The sequence below is a fragment of the Labrus bergylta genome, chromosome 6, assembly GCF_963930695.1.
Source record: "Labrus bergylta chromosome 6, fLabBer1.1, whole genome shotgun sequence".
In the NCBI taxonomy this organism is placed as follows: domain Eukaryota; kingdom Metazoa; phylum Chordata; class Actinopteri; order Labriformes; family Labridae; genus Labrus; species Labrus bergylta.
Genome location: NC_089200.1, coordinates 28,549,367 through 28,573,676, shown reverse-complemented (window position 1 = coordinate 28,573,676; position 24,310 = coordinate 28,549,367). Strand labels below are relative to the sequence as shown.

The 24,310-nt window shown below is 39.2% G+C and overlaps 3 protein-coding genes and 1 long non-coding RNA gene across 5 annotated transcripts in view; 2 read left to right on the top strand and 2 right to left on the bottom strand.

The window, feature by feature from the left end:
• Positions 1-9,232, top strand: part of tmem131 (transmembrane protein 131) — a 39,010-nt gene extending 29,778 nt beyond the window's left edge. The window contains 13 exon segments of the mRNA XM_020631292.3: positions 105-290; positions 376-531; positions 2,226-2,647; positions 2,732-2,916; positions 3,451-3,581; positions 3,663-3,781; positions 3,873-4,025; positions 4,483-4,633; positions 5,820-5,935; positions 6,025-6,106; positions 6,852-6,955; positions 7,067-7,218; positions 8,287-9,232. Coding sequence (XP_020486948.2) covers positions 105-290; positions 376-531; positions 2,226-2,647; positions 2,732-2,916; positions 3,451-3,581; positions 3,663-3,781; positions 3,873-4,025; positions 4,483-4,633; positions 5,820-5,935; positions 6,025-6,106; positions 6,852-6,955; positions 7,067-7,218; positions 8,287-8,553 — 2,224 coding nt within the window. The 3' untranslated portion in view covers positions 8,554-9,232.
• A 1,025-nt stretch (positions 9,233-10,257) lies between these two features.
• On the bottom strand, positions 10,258-14,142 carry si:ch211-201h21.5 (uncharacterized protein LOC555526 homolog). Its single transcript, XM_065956114.1, has 6 exons — positions 13,982-14,142; positions 12,413-12,601; positions 11,208-11,390; positions 11,031-11,142; positions 10,829-10,965; positions 10,258-10,746 (listed from the first exon to the last, which is right to left on the bottom strand). The coding sequence occupies exons 1-6, from the start codon at positions 13,991-13,993 to the stop codon at positions 10,348-10,350; spliced, it is 1,032 nt and encodes a 343-aa protein (XP_065812186.1). The 5' UTR covers positions 13,994-14,142; the 3' UTR covers positions 10,258-10,347.
• Positions 14,143-14,144: 2 nt separating this feature from the next.
• Positions 14,145-21,913, top strand: LOC109982418 (pleckstrin homology domain-containing family B member 2). 2 transcript variants are annotated; one of them, XM_020631624.3, is made up of 8 exons: positions 14,145-14,283; positions 15,958-16,008; positions 16,503-16,655; positions 16,751-16,853; positions 16,988-17,027; positions 17,110-17,196; positions 18,448-18,562; positions 20,332-21,913. In XM_020631624.3, exons 2-8 carry the CDS (start codon positions 15,972-15,974, stop codon positions 20,466-20,468), a joined length of 672 nt encoding a protein of 223 aa, XP_020487280.1. In that variant the 5' UTR covers positions 14,145-14,283; positions 15,958-15,971; the 3' UTR covers positions 20,469-21,913. The 2 variants fall into 2 exon arrangements, with proteins under 2 accessions (XP_020487280.1, XP_020487269.1); XM_020631613.3 differs by having other exon boundaries at positions 16,503-16,661.
• Positions 21,914-23,795: 1,882 nt separating this feature from the next.
• Positions 23,796-24,307, bottom strand: LOC109982261 (uncharacterized). The gene is made up of 3 exons (XR_010666520.1): positions 24,179-24,307; positions 23,956-24,104; positions 23,796-23,879 (listed from the first exon to the last, which is right to left on the bottom strand). It is a non-coding gene; the product is annotated as an uncharacterized lncRNA (long non-coding RNA).
• Positions 24,308-24,310: the final 3 nt, after the last annotated feature.

Below are 24,310 nucleotides of genomic sequence, written 5' to 3'. Positions count from 1 at the left end.
CTTAAATAGACTAAAGGTTGATTTAAGCTGCAGATAAAAAAGACGATTGTTTCTGTAGTGAGAATATTATTTAAACTTTGACATATCCTTCCTCTGCCCTCCAGGTTTACACCCGACTTCACTTCGTCTCGAGTGATCCGGGAGCTGAAATTGGTGACATGCGGAGGCTCCGAGTTCGTGTTTGTCCTGAACGCCTCGTTGCCCTACCACATGTTAGCCACATGTGCAGAGACCCTGCCCAGACCGAGCTGGGAGCTGGAGCTCTACATCATAGTGTCTCTCATTATGAGGTGAGCAGTTTAAACAATACACTAAAGTATTTTATAAAAGGAAATCTCCACCATACTGACATTTGTTTGTTTGTTGTCTCTTCAGCTCCATGTTTCTGTTGGTCATCGCCACAGCCTACCTGGAGGCTCAGAGTATTTGGGAGCCTTTTAAGAGACGAGTGTCGGTGGAATCGAACTCCACGATGGAGACCGGGAGACCGTTTAATCTCAGGGAAATCGTGCAAATTCACAGTGATTCAAAGTAAGTGTGATCAGGAAAAGGCGGAGTTAAGTCTTGGGTAAAAGTTCATGAAATAAAACTGTGATCAAACTTTAATTTAACTTTATGACATCATCAAGGTACATGAAGAAATTTTAACCTAATGAAGAGTAGATGGATGTTACTCTGCGTCAGTTGAGGCCTTACTATAATAACAATAATGATAACTTTATTTATATAGCACCTTTACAAACACAGGTTTACAAAGTGCTTTGGCTTACAGCGGAAGTATATTCAGCAAAAGAACCAAAACACAGAAGAACATTACAGCAAAAGAACCCATACGACAAAACACCAAACAATCACAACACCGTTATAAGAACAATTATAGGGGCGCAATCACACTGGCAATTCGTACCGTGCCTAAGCATGCTTCATCTCTAAAGTCCAGTTTGACCAGTGTGAGCGCTTTGTACCGTAATCAGACACGGTTCACTTCCTTGCCCATGTGTGGTTTGGCACGGTACAGTTCATGCACAAGCACGCAGGTAAACAACGTTGACAGCCTTTATTATGGAGAAATCTGGAGTGGTCTGTTTGTATCTGACTAACATGACTCAAAATAAGCCTCAAAGTCAGTAAAGTAGATGTTCTCTGTTCTGTTCTCCACCTGTCTTGTAAACTGAGCATGCTTCATAATAACATAAAGCTATGCATGTGCTGTATTACAACGTTGTGTACGAGAGTTAACGGTGCTCAGGCCCGGTTTGTCCTGGAGCAGTGTGAGTGCAGGCCAGCGGGGTAATGGGGGGGCAATCGTGCTTCAGCACGGTACGGGACAACTCTGCTAGTGAGAGTGTGCCCTTAGAAGCCACATTACCTACTGCAAAGTGAGTTCAACATACAGAAAGGATCTTTAGGTATCTGGCCCCTGATAAATGAGATCACCATAAAGGTTTGAATGACTCTTAAACTGTGTAAATGATTCTATGGTTCTGATCATTAGCTGTCTTTAAACCGCTGTAACAGACAGCCACTGGCTATGGTGAACTATCTTTGGCCAACCTCTGAGCATACAGTAGATTTAGCTGCGTCTGGTAACCTCTCTGTAACCTCTAATTGGCTGTTATCACTTTGACATTTTGGCCGACTTTGCATGTTGGACCTGATTCAGTCAGTGAGGGTTTTTATTTCTCATTCAGTTGAATCAGTGGTTTCACCCACGCAGTTCACTTTCTCCTTCTTCTGCAAATGACATCAAAAGACCTACGTTTTATTAAACATGTTCATGACATAATGAGACCTACATTTCATTTTCCTCAGACATATAATCAACCTTATTACTTTTTATCCCTTTTCTTCAGGGAATGAAACTGTAACAATTTAGTCCATAAGAGGAGTAGTCAATCAAGGGAATCCATTTCTGCCTTTTCTGATAATTGATTAATTGTTGTCGTTAAGCTTAAAGAATCTGAGTTTTTAGGTTTGAGCTTCTTAAATCCTGTCAGCGTTGTCACTGTTCTTTTTCAGTAAAGATAACAAAAGTGAGGTCCTTTGACTTTTAACAGAGTTAGACATTAGTCCAGCCTTGTTCTCCATTTATGAGTAAATAAATATAAAAAATGTTTATATATATATATATATATACATATATATATATTTTTTTTAAGTGGATTAATATGAAACTGTAGATGCAGGATGTGAAAAAAATAATGAATTAAATTCTCTCTCTTTAGGTTTAACGATTATGCCGACTCAGCCCAGAACTCCAGAGGAGGTTTTGCGTCCAGTAACGGAGCAGCTCGAGGTGGAGGCCGACAGAGCAACGGCCGCACAGTCTCCGAGTCAGATAGCCAGGATAAGAGGTCCAGGATCGGCTTCAGCCGCCCATCTATGCAAGCTTCCTCCACCCAGCTGAGCAAAGGGAGTACAGCCTCAGGACAAGAAGGCCCTGCAGCAGCCTGCCAGCTGACCAACCGCAAAGCTCGGAGCAAGCAACCGGACCTCCAGAGCCCAACTTTAACCCACAGAGGCCTCGTCCCTGAAGACACAGAATACGCCAACCTGGTTGGCGCCATGGACAACGACCTCGACCGTCCAGAGTCCCTCAGCGGAGAGAATCTACCGGAACAGAGCTCTCAGTTCATTCAAAACAAAGGTACGGATATTTGATTCATCCTGGTACAGAAGCAGGACTGTGTAATCACTTACAGGTATTTAAAGGCGTGTTTGTCCTTTACAGTGTTTGAATCTAAAGGGAAGCTGCGGGCCAAATCAAAAGCCCAGAGGAAGAAGGAGGAGAAAGAGAAAAAATCCTCAGTAAAGACTCAGGGAGACGAGCTTAAAGACAACATGGCCGACAATGACGACAGCTCCTCCACCACCACAGAGACCTCCAACCCAGACGTGGAGACAAACATCAAAGAGGTAAATAATATAATATAACAATGATGTAGTTATTTTCTTCTTGTGGTTCTGCCTAAGAAAAAACTAAAGAATAAATGAGATTCTTAAAAGCAAAGTTCTTAAAACTCTTTCTTTACCCAAAGTTATTTTTACAAGTAAATCATAAATATGGTTATCAATAAAAAAAATAAAAAAATCCCCAACTGCTTTCTACAGCAATAATGTTGATCTATAAACATTGAAAAATGCAACATTATTGTACCGTAGTATTTTCTTTTTTGTAAGGAGCAGCATGGGGGGGACAAACACATGTACAGATGTGTTTGTCCCCCCAACATTTTTCAGATAGTGTCATCTCACAGCTTCAGAAATGTTGCTGCTTCATGTAAACTGCTGTTCACTATGTAGAAGTTAGAGTTTCCCTATGAGCATGAAATAAATACTTTTCCAGTCACTCATCAGTTCTCAGAGACCTTAGACCTGACTTCAACTTTCACAGTGACACAATACTGAGCATGCTGCTAATAGGAATGTTCCATCATGGCTTTTTTTTAGGAACCTGTGAAAAAGAAAGGAAGGACCGTAGCAGCGGTCAAAGCAAAAGAAGAACCTTCACATTTCCTCATCAAACCCAAACCCAAGAAACAAGACACCACAAAGAAAGAAAACCCAGCAGAGAAATCCAGGTCTGTTCATTTGATCACTGCTGATGACTTCTATATATATATTTATATTGCTGTCTTGTAACTAATGTTTTCTGTTCTCAGTTCTCTGGAGCTGCCGTATGTAACACCGCTGGAGAACAAACAACGCAAGAGCTTCACATCCAAAGCTCTGTACCCGCCCATCAACATCCCAAAGAGCAGACCCGTGCAGAAGCAGAGACGTGAGTGTCCACAGTGTTAAAGAGGTGTGGGGTAACTTTGTCCTTTGTGTCTACTCCTGATGTGTTTCTGACTGTGAGTGTGTTCTCACAGTAGACGGGAAGCTGGAAGAAGGACGCCCCTCTCTCTTAACCAAACTGTTCACCAGCGGCTCGGTGCCCGAGCTCGGACACAGCAGCAGCTCAGAGGGCGAGAAGGAGTTTGCGTCTCCAGAGTGGGACGTGCCTCTTTCCAAAAACTGTGTCCGTAAGTGGAAATCTAAAACCTAATGTTATGTCAAGTATCTTTAACAATTTAAATAAATACACGTTTACACTTTGAATTAGGGCTGGGAATCTTTGGGTGTCTCACGATTTGATTGAGAATCTATTGTCGATTCAAAACGATTCTGGGTCCATGACTCAAAGTCTATTTATGAATTAGTACTTCAGGATCTACTCCAGTCATCTGTGAGACTGGCTGAAGGTCTTGCTGCTCCATTTGGCATTCTACTGAGTTAAAGAGCTAGCATTAGCACTTAGCATGGAGTGACTGATTGATTGGCCCCCAGAAAAAATATTATTTTTGGAAGTCATGAATCTATTTAAGATCTCAAAAGAATGAATCAAATTTTTGCTTGGTTTTTGCTTAAGTAGAAATAATACATTAATAAATAGGTCACTGTTCAGCCTTCTAAAGATCTGATTGTCTCCTCCTCATGTAGAAGCTGACAGTCTTCAGCAGATTTCCCTGCAGACAATAAACGCAGATCCTTTCCTGAAGAGATCCGTCACAGCCGGGACCTGCTCCCCTCCACCCACCTCCCCCAGCTTACTGTTCAGAGGCTCCTACAGCAGCGTGCTCAACAGTAACAGGTAAACACTCGGCCTGATAATCAGAAACTAATAAAACAAACAAATGTTTTACTCGTTTGGCATAAAAATTAAGAATTAATAATGTCCACTCAAGAGACAACACTCAAAGATGTTAGATCCTGTTAAAAGGCTTGGTTTGTAAATCATCAGACCTCTTATTTTGAAACACTTTTTATTCTCTTCATCGATAAAGACTCCACTGTCTAGGATGAATTTATAAAAACATGAGTTGTTATAGGATTTTAGTAAAACTAGGTTCTAGATGAATAAAGAGATTTGAAAAAAAGCAGAGTATCCCTCTTCTTAATCATGTTCAAATGTTTGTTTACTCAAATTACAATAATGGCAAAATTAATGATTCTGCTTTTAGAGCCCAGTAGGTTCAAAGAGGGGGAACCGTTTAAATCAACTAGTTATTCTTCAAACATAGGTTTCCATGGTGAGCTAAAGAGCAGATCTTAAGACCACCAGGAGTTGGGCAGTGATGATACAGCGACATACCAAATCTGATCTATTCCTCCGATTCAGCCAATAAAAGAAAGTTCAGTCTGTCTTTGAACTTTCTGTTTGATTGATTATTGTGAACAATGCCTCTAAAACTGCAGCTACTTTAAAAAGCTTAAATTTAAATTTAATCCTGGAGTTTGATTCTTTGGAACAAAATGTAAATCATTAAATCTATCTCGCTATGTTGTGATGTTTATTCATCTTGAATCTCTGAATTGACGAGTTGTCATCTCAGACTTACGAGGCGTTTCTTTGCACAAGCACAAGATTTGATCCTGATGGATCAGAGAGGGGTTTCAGTCTGACCTGCAAGGATCTAAGTGGTCTGCACAAAGTCGACAAACTTTTAACACTACCATCAATGTTCCCTAAAGACACGAATATCTCTTCATGTTTCAAACCCAGAGCACAAAGAGAATCTGTTAAACTCAAAAGGTGGGGTGATATTTGCTTCTTTAAGGGGTCTTAATGAGATCTCCTGTTGGGATTTTGAGGTTAATTCATAAAAATGTAACCCTGTAATTCTGAGATAATCATCTGGTTGATTAAGCACATTTTCATTTTCTTATGTGAATGTGATACATGTGTAGAGAGAACACCCTCTAAACCCACTTTCAGTGCACTTTGATTTTCAACAATATCAAAACAACTAACGGATATTCTTGTTGACTTTCCGCAGTGAGGGAAGCCAAAAGAAGGCCCCGGGTAATAAACTCTCTGCAGCCACTCCTCTACCTGGCAAAAATGGGAACCCCACCTTTGCTGCTGTAGCTGCTGGTTATGATAAAAGTCCAGGTAAGGCAGTGAAGTCAAACTCGATCCCAGTGTGTCCATTATTCTAACAGCGGGAGCATTTACAACACTGTGTTTTGTTGTCTGCTCAGGTGGATCTGGTCCAGGTAAAACTGACAGCCAAGGAAAGAGTCTGGCACACATGACGTCAGTGGAGAGTGACAGCTCTGACAGGTGAAGAACAAAACATCCACAATTTACCTAACACAATCCTAACTTCACATATAACTCATCTGGGACTTCAAGATTTGGGGGTTTAAAGGATTGATGGAACAAAATGTGTCTGTATATGTGCTCGGTAGAAGTTTGTCTCCTCTCAGTGCTTTATATTTAAGATCATTTTTTAGCTAGCTTCTGTTAGCTACACTGGTCGTGTTACAACCTCCAGACTTCATTGATAAAAACACCTCACAGAACAAGATGTTTGCTGGTGTTTTGACTCGTTCAGTTTTTGTTCATAGTGTTGTGAGGTGTTTGATCTGAGCTGGTACTCTGACAAAGAAAGCCAAAAATTGATTCAAACAAACTGAACAATCAAAGCAGCAGCCGATCAACAGTCCCATATTCTGAGAGGTCAAATTAAAGCGTTTGTTGATGGAGCCTGGTGGCTTTGAGGAGCACTATTTCCCTGCTGTTTATGGCTAAACATAAAGCATCTTGCATGAACAAAAAGGTCACTTTTTATATGATCCTTTCTGTGATGTAGTTAGATGTTAAACAATTAGAGAAAAAGCGAGCCCTTGTTAAGAAACTACTTTGATCGGCCCCCCTTATCTGCTAATCGCTGGAGGAATCTTTCTGAACAGTTTCTAAACTTTCTGTACCTTTAAAGTCACTCTTATGATTAAAAATAGGCCTCATTTTTAAGGATGCTGGATGTCCCTTTTTGATATTCTGTCTGTATATGTTCCTCTCTTAGCTCTGGGTTATGGAGTCCCATCGACCCAGTCAGCAGTCCGAGCTTCCCCTCTGCCAACTCGTTCTCTGCCTTTGGACCCAACAACTCCTTCAACCTGACAGGAGGTAACGTTTAAGTTCACAAGCAAACCACAAGTATAAAGAGGAACTAGTGAAACATGTTACAGTCGACCAGCTGTAGTCATACTCACGTGTGTGTTTGTCTGGTGTTTGTAGTTTTCAGTGGAATGAATCTCCCAAAGTCGTCGGAGCCTCAGCAGAGCTGGCCTGAGTTCACCACTGTACCCTCGTCCATCTGGGACATACCGACCAGCGACCCTCTGCACTCCTGGCCCAGCAGCTCCAGCTCGCCCACCGCACCCACTGCAGTAAGAAACTCTTTTTATTTCACAAATCCCAATATCAGCCAGAGTTTCTGTGTATCAGGTTCATTTAAAACGGAGAGTGATTGTGCGGTTCAAATTGAATCCATTACCAACACAGCCAGACTGCAGTGTCTGAAATATTCACGGCCTCATTTTCATCTTTGTAGGTTAAATGAAAATCTTACCTGGTGATTCAATCAAATAGTTTAAATATCAAAGTGTTAAGCCTCTGACAGTTCCTGGAATATAAGTGATGACCCCGCTGCAATCAAGCCGTTGATTCGCTTATTCAGGAGACAATTCACAGCATTTACAGCAATGTATTAATTAAGGGTTCACAAACTGGTAACGAAAGAGAGAAGGAAATGCAAGTTCAAGGAAATTTGGCTTTCAAATGAAACATATTGGGAATTGTTGCAAGCCATGCCAAAAAAAGCTTCAAAGCCTGTAGGATGATAAGAATCAAAGTTTAGTCCCATATGAAGTCTAGAAAGTATGAAGCAACCTTTAACTTCAACATGCTTTTAATCTGTCCGTCTTAAAAGTCAATAAGTTCAAGAGTTCAAACAGAACACCCAGAGGACATCAGACAGAAAAAGATCTTTTCTAACATTTTTAAATCTTTGTAACTTTCTGAACTGACTGTTTGTTCTGGGAACTGTTTTAAAGTCTTGTTTTTTACGGCCATTAGTTAGGCTTCACGCCCACACTTTGTAATTCATGAACACTGACCTGACCCAGTGGAGATGTCAGTACAGCTCCTGCTAAAGCTGAAGTTAGAGGAAGTATGACTTGCAGCTTCTGCTCTATAGTCATGTGTCCTCATTGCATTTTAGCAACATGGTCATTTTTTTAAGAATGGGCGCAAAAATGACGGCATATGTCAAAAAGTATTTGGCAAAGTGTTCCTCTAATAAACATTGTCAGACTCAGAAGAATCTAAAATGTCATCAAGTTGGTACTCGACATTGGGACTACACTGGTTTGGTGCATGGTTGTAGCACACTGATGCTCCTTTAAATGACAACATTGTGAATCTTTTCTCTGTTTTTTTTTTTTTTTTTTTTAAAGTCACTCCTGGGAAACGCCCGGAACCCTTGGTCTGCAACCACACCCTTCGGGAGCTCCATTTGGTCAACAAGCGCAGATTCGGCCTTACACCCTTTCCCTCCAACGACCAACTCGACGACTCTGACCGATCTGGTCAGCAGTCCCGCCCCGTCTCCCCCGGCGACCACAGAGATGAGTCGGACCTACAACCCGTGGAGCATGTGGCGCCCCACACTGAGCAGGCGCAGCTCCGAGCCCTGGCCAAGCTCCTCCGACAATGCCAATTAAAAATCGGCACACCGCAGCACTTAACAGAACCGCGTCATGAATTTGATGTATTCTGGACGCTCAGTCAAAGAATTTTATGATAAGAAATCCCAACAGAAAGCAACGTTACCTGAAGTGTGAAGGTAGCCCAGTGCTGCAGGTTACCAACCCCACAGTTTAGTTCTCTGCAGCTTTTTTATTTATGGGGGCGGAAAGTTTTATTTGGTTTTGTTTTAACAGGTGCCCCTCTAAGTTAGCAGGTATGCTAATGCCAGTGCAGACATTTTTGCTGTTATAGAAAGGCTGCGTTCCTTCTCAGAGGTTGACACATGGCCGCTCTAAAGTTCAGTATTAATGTTGGATCTTAATTTAAGCCATGTGTCTTCGCCATCAGTTTTATTGGTTTGTTATAAAAGTCGGTCTTAAAACCAAACATCTGCATTTAAATTATTGCACTAGGCTTTTATTTTGCAGCAGGGATCTTTTGATGAGTCACGATTGTTCAGACGACACAAACAGCCCCAAAAAAACGTCAATGAACATTCATGTTCCCCATTTTGAACCGGGCTCTGTTCAAAGAAATATCAAAGCCTTCTGTGAGAATGATTTGGTCAAGTTATCAAAGAACACTTAAGTTTGAGGTTTGTATTGTACATTGCCTCTATTTGTCGGCAAATTTAAATAAAGGACTTCAGCAGAATATTGGGTTATTGGGTTTTTATTTATACCTGCAATGACACGTTTTTGGCCACTTGAGGGCAGCAGAAACACGTTAAAACCATAGACTGTAAATTCTGCATGGACATGGCGGAGTGAATATGTTCATGTTTACAGTCTGGTTAACACACAGTTACTTACTGACGCACACATTCTCTTTTTTTAGGTGCAAAGTCCAAACCTTTATACCTTCAATCCTGAATGAGTACTAAACTTGAGCCCCATTTCAACCGTGGAAATGTCCTCCAGAACTATAGTCTTTTTGAAGAACTGTGCGTTTTGACCAAATCTACCAGGGTACAAATGTAGTTCTGGGGATTAAAAGATCTACCCCTAAAAAAGACCCAAGAGAAGTTTGAGTTTGGATGCATGTAGAGCTTGCCTACATGTACCAGGATGCATTGCAACAAGCAGCCTCAGCTTCTTTAGTCATTAAAATGTCTTTTTTTTTCCACATTCAAAATTCCTCTACATTTACTTACAAGTGATTATTTTCTGTTAATTACCTAAGTTTATAGTAAACAACCCATACAAGTAACAGCTCAGTTAAAAGTTAAATCATAACTTTTAACTTCTCATAAAATCATATTAGATCACTTGGATGAATACAAATCACTGCAGCATGATCTGAGTTGTTTCGCTCTCTCTCTCTCAGTCCATGAAGTAAAGATTGTGAACGCCCTCACTGGTTGGTTTAATGGTTAGGTTAATGCAATAATTTACTCAAAGTGAATACAGGCACCAAGACAGCTTCTATGTTTCTCGATAAAACAAGAAGCAACATATAGTTATGAAAAAGCAGTTTCTCTTTTGTAGTTCAACTCTATGGTTCACCTGAAAACATTTCTATTATTATACAGATTTTATTTTTGGCACACTTTGATTGCTACTCTGATTTTATTAACACTAACAATCGAACAACAAGCTGGATTCATCATGACAGGCAGGAGACCTCGGTGCATGACGGTTATTTCACTTCTTTTCAAAGAATCGTAAATGCACGAGAGCCATCATGAGATGCATCTTTATTTGTCAGAAAATGTAAGAAAAGGATTTCAGCTGAAGTCCTCACTTTAGTTCAGAACATTCAAACTTAATTTAGTCCAAGATGACACATTTGTGTTTTAAAGATAACTTCTTACACGGCTGTCTGAGAGAATTCATGAGTAACTGACTAAACTTTGCAGCATCACATTGAGTCAAAACAAACACACTGTGGCTTTTCTTCAGCTGATTTGTGCGGTCCAGTACCATCATACCACGACAGATTGAACCCTGCAGCTCCACACGGACCGGACACTCGATTCTCTCTGTGACCAAACTGCTGTCAATACACGCCGACATGGCGTATGAATCATAAGAGACAAAGGCAGGTCCAAAGTACACATCTCTCTTGTTCAGCATGGCGTCTTCAGAGTACGCCCAGCATTCAGATGTTATCATCTTCATAAAGGCTGCAGCAGGCGTATCCTGGTTGATCAACTCTTTGAAGAAATCCTGCACAACATCAGATATCAGTTAAATCAGTTGAAAAGGAACAAACATGTAGGGTCTTGCTTGTCAAAAACACGCATCTTACCCAGGTTAGTCCGTTTCTGCAAGCATATTCCCATGATGCAACATATGTCGGGCAGAGAAACTCTTCAAGAACAATGTAAGCCGACTCCGGATCCATTGCAAAGTTAAACTCTGCACATAGAGTCACATTTCCTTTTCCTAAAAACACAGAATCAAGTTATACGAGCCAACATACATAGAACCCCAACTGTGATCTTTTTTACCTTCCATGTTTCCTCCCATAATGAACAAATCTTTGAGCTTCTGGGGAAAACTTGGATCCAGTCTGACAGCCAACGCCAGGTTAGTGAGCGGGCCGAGGGCCACCAAGGACACCTGTGGAGGATACGTTTTAATGGAAAGCAGTTTGAGAATACAAACAACACAGAGAGGTTTCTCACCTGCTTCTGGTTTTCAGTCACCAGCCTGATCATTGCATTCACTGCATGCTCTCTCTGGATTTTCTCCTCCCACTGCGGGTCTTTGTCTTTAATCACGTCTCCAAGACCATCGGTTCCAAAGTGGTCACTGATTGGGGTACTGGCTCCAACCAGAGGACCACCAGAACCCTTAAACACGGGAATCTGCAGACAGATGTTCACCTTTAGTGCAGTGATATTTGTTCACAGACATGAAGGTAAAAGTATTTTGGCTCTTAAAACTTTGTGCCTTATTGTAACTGTTTCAAGAAGTTGTTTCTTTTAATTTATGCTCACATTTGATGTATTAAAAAGCTTCTATACTTTTCAGCACATTTATCTACTATTATATCTACTATAAATTTCGATTGACTGTATAAAGAAGACCGACTTGTCTCCACCTCCTTCTGTTGTACAAGATGAAGCCAAAATCTTAATAATAATCAGTATGCTGAAGAAAAAATCAAATCTCTGAGAAATGAATCTGTAATGAACAAAATGAAAATGTTACATCAATTTACAGTGATTCTCCAACATTATTTTAGTTTAAAGTTAACACCATTCTCTCAGTGTTTTGATTTGTTTGTCAACGTTAGAAACCTTTACAGGTGTTATGAAACACATGATGAGCATACACAAACAAAACGCACAGTTCACTGTGTCGTCACGCTGACGCTGATCTGTTACTGCAGCAGGCATGAACATCACAAATAATCTACAGCAGTTATCAGTCAGACTCGTTCTGTAGTTCATGAGTTACTACAGTTGATTATTGTTTGGATATTGGCATCCACAGCGGGCAAACTGTGTAGTATGTAGAACACTTGTTATCCAGATTCAGTCATCTTTAAAAGTCTGTTTTTAGATCAGGTTGATCCATTCCAATTATACTTTAAAAACACACAGCCCGGTCGTTCATAGGTGATATTTGTACAATTGTGCGCCCCCCTGTGGACAAACTGTGAAGTGTATATTCCCATTTAGAACCAGTTAACCAGATTTGGACATCTCTAAAAGTCATGTTGATCCAATCCAGTCTTGCTTTGATAAAAAAAGGACAGACATAAGTTGGATTGGCTGATCATGCAAAGGGAAAAATAGGATTTCAAAATCTAAAACAGTCTGATCCAGATGAAACTTTTCGATCAGCTGGACATTCATATGTCTGTAAAATGTCAGAAACGTACCCCTTCCCGCTCACAGACGGAGAGCACCCTCAGGACATTCTGACACACATGTTCCACTGCCGCGTTCCCAAACACACAGGTGACACCCACAATCTGGATGTTGGGGGCTGCCAGAGCCATCATGATGGCCTGAGCATCGTCTATGCCGCAGTCCGTGTCAATGATCACCTGCTTCTTTTCCATGGTCGTCTGTAGAATGTTACAACAGGTTAATACGTTACTTGACTTTTTATTCAGTAACCACAATAACTTCCCTCTTTGACATTTAATTGATCGAGAATAAAGAAAATATTAAGTACTTTTCTGCAAAGTTTCAGGAGCAGTGTGTTGGTCAATGACATAAAACAACAAAATAAACAAGCAAACAAAAATGAAGCGAAATGTTTTTTTTTTTTTTTTTTTAAATTGTGTATGGATTTATTGTTCATGATAACTTAGAACACTTATGGAACACAAATTAAATGAAACCATTCAAATAAAGTTTAATGTTTTGAATTTTTATTTTTTGAATTATTGCATTTTGTATGTATTTATTCATTTAAAATCATTTGTAATAAAGAGTCATCAATTATCCTAATTAGAATGTTATTGGCTGTGGGACAAACCGGAGCATCCCGGGGAAAACTCACTAATTAATTAATTATTTATTTTTTAGGGGGGGGGGGGTAGAGGAATTCCATCCAGTTTATTTGAAGTGCTGTTTGAATCTTTTCCACAGAGAAGGCACGGTGGTACGCGGGCTCCCTGTGGTGCTACGCAAGGAAATCTCGACAATATAAAAAAAAAACCTGTTCAGCATAAAACGACTTTTTTTTTTTGTCAAACTCTTATCTTATCTGTCTTGTACCTATTGAGTTGTATTTATATCAAATGTGTTTTCCCCTCTAAATCTTTTTTTTAAAAGGCACTTTTGCCTTGACTTTTAATAAAGCGGCTCTGGTTGCACGGAGCCTGCGGAGCGCGCGCCTGCACTCTCTCGCGCGCTTTCTCTCTCTCCCGCTCCCTCTCGCTCTCTCGCGCATGCAGCAATTTTATAAATAAATTAAAAATTAAAGAACAGGTCAGAAATATACTTGGGCCCTGGTATCGTGTTTGTGTGGGAAACACTGGAGACTAAATATTCTCAAACAGGTTGTTGGTATAAAGTTTTCATTTTTATTGTTCTGCACTTTCGTTTTGATTTGGGATGTCAGAGTTGTGTTAGTTTAAGTGTCAGTTCTAGCGCTAGCCCTTATTAGTCCTATAGTGTGGCTGCCAACAGTCAATAATAAATAACCTCCTGCGTAAAATGTGTGTTGAAATAGGCCTACAGTGTATTTTAACCATAATGGTGGTACTTGGAGAGCCAAATATGTTCGGAGGTGGTACACAGTCTAAAAAGTTTGAGAACCTCTGTGTTAGACTGTTTGAGTTATGTTGTTACTCAGTGATTCAACCTATTAGGTTCAAAAGTGTTGTGTGACGTTTCAAAGCATCAAAGAACTTATTGCATTCACAAAACTGGATCTGACCAAGTTAAAAATAACCACACATTTAGCCTACATGACCTTGTTAAAAAGCAATACTCACGAACAAGCTCATCTTCGCCGTGTTTGTTAGCAATTGCCAACGCTGTCAGCTGCCAGGCAAACATAACAGACACCCCCCTCTCCAAAGAGGTCGAAGACGAGTGAAGATACTGTGTGGGCGGAGCTTATGAACAGACAATAACGGCGGTCTTCAGATTGTGTCCGTAGGTATTTTTGGTCCCGGTTTTTCACTCCGAGGAGAGCATCGTCTCTTTGCTGAGCAGCTCACTTCCGCGTTCGCTGCATCCTAACTATGATCCTAACGGAGCATTTCATCTTTCCTTAAATCATACAAATAATCAAGTAAGTAAATCAATTATACAGCTTCTTTACCAGCAATTGTACCCTTACCATCAGTTATAAGGACTGGTATTAGCTTTGTAGCTTATTATTAACACGGAACTAGTTAGCACGTAGGTTAGCTCGCTGCTGACATGTAAACAAACATCGTAAATTAAGGTCAGATAACTTTCGTTTAGTATCGTAGAAAAAGCTTAAAAAATAAACTTAACATACTTAACATCTTTCTCAGTTGAATACTGGGTTTGTTAAGCTTAAAGAAGCTATTTTATCTCTCCTATTGAAGTTACATTTATAAGAAATTAGCATGACCTGTCCACAGCTGGCCTATTGGTGTTTAAACTACTGTAAACAATCTATGACATTTTAATTCATGAATAATATTTACTAGGACCAAAATAAATTAAAAAAAACTAAATCTTTTTCAAACCACGTTTTTAAAAAGAGGAATGAATCCATAAAGTAAAAAAAAAAATCCAAGCCAACTCCTGAACCCTGTTTAAATTGTACAAATACGTTGTTAATGTTCAACAAGATAATATACTGTTTTCACAGGATTATCACTTGTTTACTGTTTTCACAAGATTATCACTTGTTTTCACAAGATAATATACTGTTTTCATAGGATCATCACTTGTTTACTGTTTTCACAAGATTATCACTTGTTTACTGTTTTCACAGGATTATCACTTGTTTCCACAAGATAATATACTGTTTCACAGGATTATCACTTGTTTCCACTAGATAATATACTGTTTTCACAGGATTATCACTTGTTTACTGTTTTCACAGGATTATCACTTGTTTACTGTTTTCATAGGATTATCACTTGTTTACTGTTTTCACAAGATTATCACTTGTTTCCACAAGTTAAGAATGCGTTCCTTTTCATAGTTATCTTGTGCATACAGCATTATCATATTATGCGCACACGATACATTTCTTTTATTTTTTGGGACTTCAGGGGTTTGCATTATTTTTCTCTTCTATTTTGGGGGAAGGTGTCGGGAAATTTTCGTGACTAAGAATGGAAAAATTGTATTATTAGTTCAGTATTTTAACTTTTTTATCTTGTGTAACATTTCTGATTTTCTTTGGATTGTAATTTAGTCTTTGGGACCTTTTAATGTCCTCTGAACTTAAAATAATGAACTGTCATAGAAATGCCTCTTTAGGCTTTCCGTAGTAGTTTTGATCAGGAAGCAGATGTTTATTTGCTTATTCAGAGCTGATGTCAAAATGATATTTGTTTGCAGACTTGTAGCCACTTTCTTTGTCCTGCCTGTTCTTACAAACTGTTTGTCTGATGAAGGTCTGGACCTGACATGTTGCCTATAAATGAACATTTGCAAGTAAGACAGGGTGCAGGAGTTTAGCTGTAAGTTTTTTAAAATGTTCTAATCAATAAAATAATAAAAGTAAAACAAAAAGCAATTAAAAATATGAATTTGGTACCATGATAATATCAGTGAAAAAAACTGTGCAGATGAATAAAAGTAATAAAATAGGAAGGATGAAATTAATATAACCAACAACAAAGTAAATGTAAAAGGAAATCATTGGAAACTTCAGACAGATTCTAAAGAAAAGACAACATGTGGGGGTCCATACAGCTGATTTAAAGTGTCAGTAGTTTGATTCTTAGAGGCAGAACTTGACATATTTGTTTGGTTTCAGGTGCTGCCTCCACGATGGCGATGGTGAAGAGCGGTTGGCTCCATCGACAGAGTGAGTAGTCATATTGAACCCTTACTGAATTTAATGTTGTACTTTATAATGTCATTGTTATCATTCTTACTGATTACGTTTATCATCATCATGATTCAAACTTTTCTGCTTTTAAATCAACATTTAAAAACTAAATTGTGTTTTTACGAATTATTTTAAATCTTTTTGAAATGCTATTAGAATGTTAATGTTTTTTATGTGTAATATTTCATTGCTATGTCTCTTATTTATTTATTGTCTTAATGAATTTGTGATTAATATTTTGTTTTTTTTCTGTTATTTTATTGAGTTCATGTCGGTGTGCAGTAAGTAACACTGTTATAGCTGCTGCCTTGTGAAGCATGTTGCTCTGATAATTGGATAAATAAATCCAGTTTTATTGATGAGGTTTGATTGATAAGTATTTCTGATATATATCTATATGATAAAGTGACTTTGAGATCCTGTAAACTTGATTGTGGTTGTGTTTGAACTGTAGCCTGTGTTTGTTGCAGGCACTATCCTGCGCCGCTGGAAAAGAAACTGGTTCGACTTGTGGGCCGACGGACGTCTCATCTTCTACAACGATCAACAAAGGCGTGACATGGAGGACGACATCCACATGAGGGTCGACTGCATCAACATCCGCAACTCAGCCGCGTGTCAAGGTAAAGGTACATGTCACCTGGTAGATGATGATGTCACCGATGAACCCTGTTTGTGTTCAGACTTGTAAGCATGTGGCCTCTGCGTCTTCTCTCAGAGCTGAACCCTCCGGAGGGAAAGACCCGGGACGCCCTGCTACAGATCGTGTGCAGAGATGGTCGAGTTATCAGCCTGTGTGCGGACAGTGCTGATGATGCTCTGTGAGACAACACACACATTATTTGTTTCTCATTTAGTTTCTACGTTAATGAGGATAACTTTTTATTTAGAGGCATTCTGTGTCTATATTTCTAGAATAACTTCTTTTCACAGCAGAGTGTCCTCTGTGTTGCAGGGCCTGGACCATGGCGCTGCAGGATGCCAGAATTAATGCGGTGAGTTTCTGCTACATTTAGATTTATTTTCATAGTAAAAATAAAATAGCTCTCGGTCCTAATTTTCTTTTTTTCTTTTCAGGTGGTAGCTACTCCTCAAATTGGATTTGCACAGGAAGCAATAGCCTCTGCTCCTCCCCCTTACTCAGAGTATGCTCCCCCAGCTCAGGTAATAGATGTAAACTTCATTAATATGACTTCATTAACCGTATATTAATTAAGTTCAAGACTGATTTATATAAAAGTCTTTTGGTCATAAACCTGACCATTTCAGGTTGAAGAGTTCTGATTTTCTCCACTAACTCAGGAATGAACAAGATAATTTATCGTGTTTTTAGGGGATTAAAAGTTTTTTTTTTAATTATGAGTCACAAGTTACAACAACATGAGACAAGCAGATGATGTATGATTATATGACACTTTATTCAAGGTCAAATTAAAATTAAACGTAACCAGTGGTGCTCATTACTGTCTACAAACTTGAATATTGTAACAAAAATAATGTAAGAATATTATTTAAAATCACCTCTGAATAAGAATATTTTCTTATGTAATGCAGACTACAATATGAGAAAAGCAGTATGTAAAAGCAATATGTACATCAACATTAGACTTAATTTTAGGACAATATAGACCCAACAGGTTCATTCTTATTAATATATTTTGGATAGGGCAGACCCAGGGCTCTCCAGAGGGATTATATAGGTATCACATCTAGCCTGGGAACGCCTCTGATTCCCCTGAGCTGGAAAACTTTGCTTGAAAAGGGGGGAGTCTGGGTTGACCGTCTTCGAAAATGGATGGATGAGTTTTAAGATCAGAATTAAACATGTAAAGCGAGTAATGAGTACTTCTCCCTCCATCTAGAAACTCTAATATTAAAAATCAGAATCAGCTTGATTGGCCAGGTATGTGTGCACATCCAAGGAATTTCAAGTTAAACAATATCATAAGAAATGAACAACCGACAAACTATGAGTGAGTATTATTCAAATGATGTATGTGTGAAGAGCGAGTGGAGAGTGTGTCGCGCTGGTTGTAGACCGCAACCCTAACCCAGAAGCCGTCAGCACTTGGATTTGTAGTTTCCACCCAGACTACAAAACTTGATACAACACTTCCTGTTCACAACCAGCTCTTTTATAAACGACAGAAATAAAGAAATGAAAACCCAAAGAACTGTCCGTAACATATGATACATCAGTTTATTAAGCTGCAGTGTCTTTACAGAGATGTGTAAGATAATGCCCAGGTTGAGTGTCCAGTATCACTGGATGTGCTCTTCTGGATGTCCGTTATGGAAACACCAAGCTAACAGGCTAGCTACAAAAAAAAAACATTTCCTGCTTTCTGAATCAAGAGGGAATGAAAGGGCTCAGAGAGGATCAACAGAGTGTTGTTGTGTGCTCTTTTTCTGCAGGTTTATTCTCCGGGCCCATACGGAGAATATGTTCCATCTCCACCTCAGGCCACACAGATCATGTACTCTGCTGATGGACAGCCCTACGCTGTGGCTTATCCTTACCAGTACCAAGGTAAATATCTGCACTTTTCTCACCTCCTAATGAAATAATCATGTTGAGTGTAAGGTGTTAGTCGCTGGCTTGTGAGGAGAAGCGGGGGCACACTAAGGTTGTTTAAATGTTCAATACAAAACTATATATAAAACTGTAAAAATCTGCGCTACCTTAAAAGAAAAGACCCAAAGCTTTAAAAGAAAATTCAGCCATATTTTAAACCAAAGCCTGTAGCAAGAGAAAGAAAGAGAGAGCTGTCTACATTGCACGAATATGTGGAAATGTTTCAGGACTGAAAAGTTGCCAACACATTTGTTAAATTTCGACAGTGTGCAGGAGTTTGAGTGAAGTTTTTTGGCTGTTTGACCTTTTATAGTATCCAAGTTTAACATTGTGGTTTTCAGACATCCCTTAAACACACGGCTCCAAAGGGTTCACAGTACCGGTATATCTTGTGCTCAGTCCTCTTATTAGCAGTATACAAACAGGAAGTAGAGGACTATTTGATCCGTGAGTGCTGGATATGTGTTTGTTCAGTGACGTCAAACAGGACAATAAGAAAAAGTGTCACTTCTTCACTCTCCTTATACACCGCTTACACTGCTATACACTGAATTAAAGGAATGATTAATCTTCAGAGTAGAACACCAAGTGAGTTCAACTTCTGGGGATTCAATCTGTCTATTTAGGAAGCACAAGTCATTGTGAATCAGTGTCACCTGCTTTCGTGCAAATAAAAGTGACAATAAATATAAATAAGGAAAAAAGCACCCTATATGATTGTTATTCAACTAGAATGCAGAAGAGAATGACATTAACCTCATTTATTACATCATATTGTTAAGCATCTGACATCTCAGTAGGGGACTTTTAAGACATTAAATTTGTCCCCTTATTCTTTTAGTGCTTTCAGATTTGCAGAAAAATCCTGATATTTGCCGGAGGAGCTGTATGTGCGAACACAAGCAGCCAAGTTTTTCACGCAGACTTCACCTGGAGTCTCTCCTGTCAGCCCCCTAGTATTTTTTCTGCAGCAAGTCCAAGTGGGCCTATGTGAGAAAACAACAGAGTCTAATCTTGAGAATTCACCTCGAGCCAATAGGAGGGGGAGAGACGTTAATATACTGTGACTGGAGTCAGTGCGTAGACTGTCTGCACGTGACAGCTACAATCTCTGTGCATGTAATTAAACGGCTGCGGTTATGTTTTCTCTCCGTCAGTTTGTTGTTCTCCGCTCTTTTGTTGATAGTGTGATTACATCGAACTACACGTAGCATTGATATGCAGGCAAATATTATTTTTTATAGCATCTAGGGGGGAATCTGTTAGTGGTACTTCGTCCTTTACTTCAGCATCATATTTTTTACGTCAAGTCTTACCTCAGGAGACTGAGACTGTGTTTTTCTTAAATATTCAATTCAGACAGGTGCATTTTGACTCCTGCTCACTGTCTCAACTGCACACATATGTTGGAAAACATTTAGATCAGGATTTATTCATCCAATTTGGTTAGGAGAAGTCAGTCTGCGAGTTTTGATCATTAAAAACAAGAAATAACCCTATATTTGGTGCCTAGGACTTTTATTTTTGTTGCCGTGGTATCAAAGCAGGTATCTCTTTCGTTGAATACTGAAAAAGATATGTTTCTCTCTATAGTGTCATTTTTTTATGGATTAGGTGGAGTAACTGGCTGTAGGACTTGATGTAAAGAATTTATGCTCATTGCTGGTTTTTTAGCCACATTTGAAAACTAAACTTTGACACCTCCCTGATGTCATCATGTCCAGGTGGGTACGCCGCCCCCGGGGTGAACCACGTGGTGATTCGGGAGCGTCAGCGCGAGGACGGAGGAGATGTGGCGTTGGGAATGCTTGCCGGAGCAGCGACGGGTTTGGCGCTCGGCTCTCTCTTCTCCGTCTTCTAAAGTTTCTTTACCGCTCTCCGTGTTTCTGCTTCTTCTTCTTCTTCTTCTTCTTCTTCTTCTTCTCTGTGCCGTCACATGAGTTGGAGTGAAATGTGTCTGTGGGGCTACATCCATTTATGAAGCATGATTGTGATTGGCGGTGAATTACTCCCTCTGTGTCCTATATATACAAATATTTAAAGTCAATACTGTTAGCACTTTCTCATAAGCCCCGCCCCCTTTGTGTTGTCTGAATATGAATGTTATTAACCAAAAAACACAACAATTACTCGCTTTTAAAGGACAGGAAACACACAACTTTCAGATCCTCACACATTTCTCCTTCATATATGCAGATTTATCTTTTATGTTGCTCCGTGTACTGTACCTTCACTTTGTTTGTTGTGTGTTTTGAATATGCAGTGTTTCTTCCACTCCTCAGGTTATTTGTGTTTGAGGCAGGCTGAGATGAGAGGTGTGAACAGAAGATTGAACAGTATGTGAAACCCTTTTAACTTTGAACCCTTTTCACACCTGGCCAATAATCAGTGGACTCCTAATTTTAACCAATCAAAGTTACCATATCTGCAATGAGTTTAAATGAAAGTCAACAGTAGAAGCTTGTACGTTATAGCTGCAGATATCTACTTGGAACATATGAGACATTCATTTTAGTTTTATTAAATCAGATTGCTCTCACTAAAATTGACAATATGGAGGATATGTTTGCATGGAGTTCTGCCAAATTAAAGAACATTTCAATTTCTACTTGAACTTTTTCCGCTTCTGGTGGAAAGTTAAAAGGGCTGAGCGTACGCACGCACACACATGAAGCCATAATCACTCATTTTGTAGCTTTTCTGAGGAGTTTGTTGTGATTAAAGTCTAATGACATCACAAATAGTTTCATGTTTGAGGAAACGCTGACATGTTTACTGTGCTTTACATTTTAAAGAGACGTCCCTCTTTAAATGCATGCTTTATTTGATGCTTTATTTAAGGCCATTATTTCATTGGCAGCTTTAAATCAGTCTTATAGTTTAAAACACTTTTGATGTGATTTTTTTTATTTTGTTTGTCAGTAGATTTGATACAGCACAAAAAGTCTAATCAGGTTTATTCTTCTGTTGGGTCCCACTTCAGTTGAAACATCTCACTTCTATTATTCTGTGGATTATATTCATTCACTAGAAATCAGTTTGAGTCTGCTTTCAGTCAAAGGTACAGCTTATTGATATTTAATAATGACACTAATAAACACAAGTTTTTCCTATTTATCAAACTGTCAGCTTGTGTGAGCAGCGTAACAATGATGTAATTTTTCTGAAACTGTTTAACATGTGACATGAACCTGTTTTATTCCTCTTATTAAAACTACTCACATTTAGACCCTCGCGTGTTTCAAATTCAAATATATGAAGGTCAACTAAGATGTATTTTAACAATTAAATATATTCACAAAGCAATCGACTCCTGGTTTTTGATTTCAAGTTTTTTATTCAACCTTTTTTGTTCACAGAATATTTTTAAAGGAAATAAAAAGTGCAAATAACCGGCATCAGTTTTATCATAGTAACAAACAAGTGACCTCAGTAAACACCGAAAGAAAATGTCAATACAAAAACAGAATTCACACTAAGAACAAACACGCTTTCAGCGTCTTGATGGGATCAATAGTTCATTACAATCGATCAGTCACTGACAGTACGAGTGTAGAAAACATGCAGACATTTTAGCACATGAAAGAATGAGCAATGCTTATAAAGTAGTGAATGTATATTATTTAAATTTAAACAAAGAAACCCTGAAGGCACCTTTAGAGGCTGCTAGAGGCCTACTTACTTACTTACTGCTTCATTTGTCATAGTCAAAATACAAACAAATAGATATAGCACATTCCAATAAACGTTTAAGTAAGTTTTTAATGAGTTTTTCTGTTACAAAAATGGTTCACCATGTTATAGTAGCTCACTCAACTTGGAAGTTGCGCAAATGGAGGTCAATTGTTCTTTAAAATTTATATTTGATGGCTGAAGGAATAAAAAAAGAAAAAGGGAAACTTACAAAGATGTAAACACTTGAGGCTGCTTCCAAAAGTGAGTCAGTCCCCATAGAGCCTCATGTTAAAATGTCCATCTTTACAGCAGAAATAAACATGTTTACAGCCTGGTACAAAAAAAAATTGGTACAGGGTTGGTTTTAATATAAATCGTCTGTTTTGATTTTATTAAGGCTAAGGGGCGTGGCTGTTCTGACTAACAGGTGGGCGTGTGGTAGCTGTTTGACAGGAGGCTTAAGGCCCTCCTCAGCTCCACCTCTTTATTTGTGTAGATTAGCTGTAATTCAGCATTTCCAGCATGGCGACCTCCATTGCTGGGCCTCAAAACATCTCTTCAGGAACCAAAGGGTGTTGTCACTGAGACTAAGTCCATTTTTCATACAGTCTATGGCTCCACCCTCTTGATCAAATATAACACTTCATGCTCTAAAATAAAGATGGAGCCTGCATGAAAGCTTCACTCGAGCCTTGAAGAAACAGGATAGGACAGATACAGTCTGTGCTATTAACTTGCTTTTCATTTGTAACACAAATTCTTATCTTTGCTTTATGTTCCGGTAACTTTTCATGGGTATTTTTTAAATCATTTTTGACTTTTAAAGGAGAGAGAAATCAAGATTAATCAAATGAGAGAAAACATGACAGTGAAAGACATCATAAGTTACAGTCCTCATTCCATGAGCTTTGAGTGATCGAATGTTTTCAACCTTCCTGACCAAAATCTTCAGTAAACTTTCTCAGTTTCTCCAAATCATCGTCGTTCACTGTGGGTTTGGTCTTGGTCTGCGATCTCAGCATGTCGTCCTGCACGGAAAATATCAGATTAGGGTTGTCACAATACCAGAATTTTAAACTGTGATATTATTTTATCTGTTTCAGTACAGCCTCAAGGGGACACTCAGGGAACTGCAGTTTTTTGCAACTCTACATTGGCTTCATTTTTCAACACCAGAGGTTAGTCTAAAATGTAAGACCATTTTAGACAATATGGTACAATTCCAATACCTGTGATGGTAACGTATAGCAGAAAAAAAACAGATTTTGAGATCAGAAGAGCAGCCAGCCGCCTGGGCTAACATGATGCCATTGAAGCAGTTACACTTCAGAAGATTTCACAAATCATTAAGTACTGCATGTTTTGGCACATCAGGCACATCGTGATAGTTATCATAGGAGAAGGACTTTCTCTGGCTATGGAGCACATTTTGACAAATCTATCTTCCCAGCAGCAAATTCCTCCTTTTAATGTCTTTATAAGATATTTGTGAAAAAAAGGAAAAGTTAAACTTACCTTCTCCTGATGGCAGAATCAAGTGTCCATGGTATATTTGTGGCTCCCAGCACGAGGATTCCCTCATTATCGTTCCCGACACCTGAGAGGAGAAACACATCTCAAACACCTCATCAAAACAAAACAACAGCTACTTCAGGTTATCTCCTGCTTCTCACCCTGCATCTGCACCAAGAACTCAGTCTTGATCCTTCGTGCTGCCTCGCTGTCATTCTCGCTCCAAGAGCCACAGAGAGAATCGATCTCATCGATGAAAATGATTGACGGTTTGTGTTCTCGGGCCATACTGAACAGACTCTTTACCAACCTTTAGAAAGAACCAACACATGTTAAATCTCTGTTTGCTGTATTTTATCATTATGTTAGGAAGCTGGGCCTCACTTTTCACTCTCCCCGAGCCACTTGGACACGAGGTCGGAGGAAGAGATGGACAAGAAGGTGGAGTTGTTTGCTTCTGTGGCGACTGCCTTAGCCAGGTAGGACTTCCCTGTTCCCGTAGGTCCAAACAGAAGA

Coding starts and splice junctions, on each gene's coding strand:
- LOC109982418 (XM_020631613.3), top strand. CDS start 15,972: ATGGCGATGGTGAAGAGCGGTTGGCTCCATCGACAGA. Junction 16,009..16,502: donor CGGTTGGCTCCATCGACAGA/GTGAGTAGTCAT, acceptor TGTTTGTTGCAG/GCACTATCCTGCGCCGCTGG. Junction 17,197..18,447: donor AGTATGCTCCCCCAGCTCAG/GTAATAGATGTA, acceptor CTTTTTCTGCAG/GTTTATTCTCCGGGCCCATA.
- si:ch211-201h21.5 (XM_065956114.1), bottom strand. Junction 11,391..12,412: donor CCGTCTGTGAGCGGGAAGGG/GTACGTTTCTGA, acceptor ATCTGTCTGCAG/ATTCCCGTGTTTAAGGGTTC. Junction 11,143..11,207: donor TGACTGAAAACCAGAAGCAG/GTGAGAAACCTC, acceptor TATCCTCCACAG/GTGTCCTTGGTGGCCCTCGG.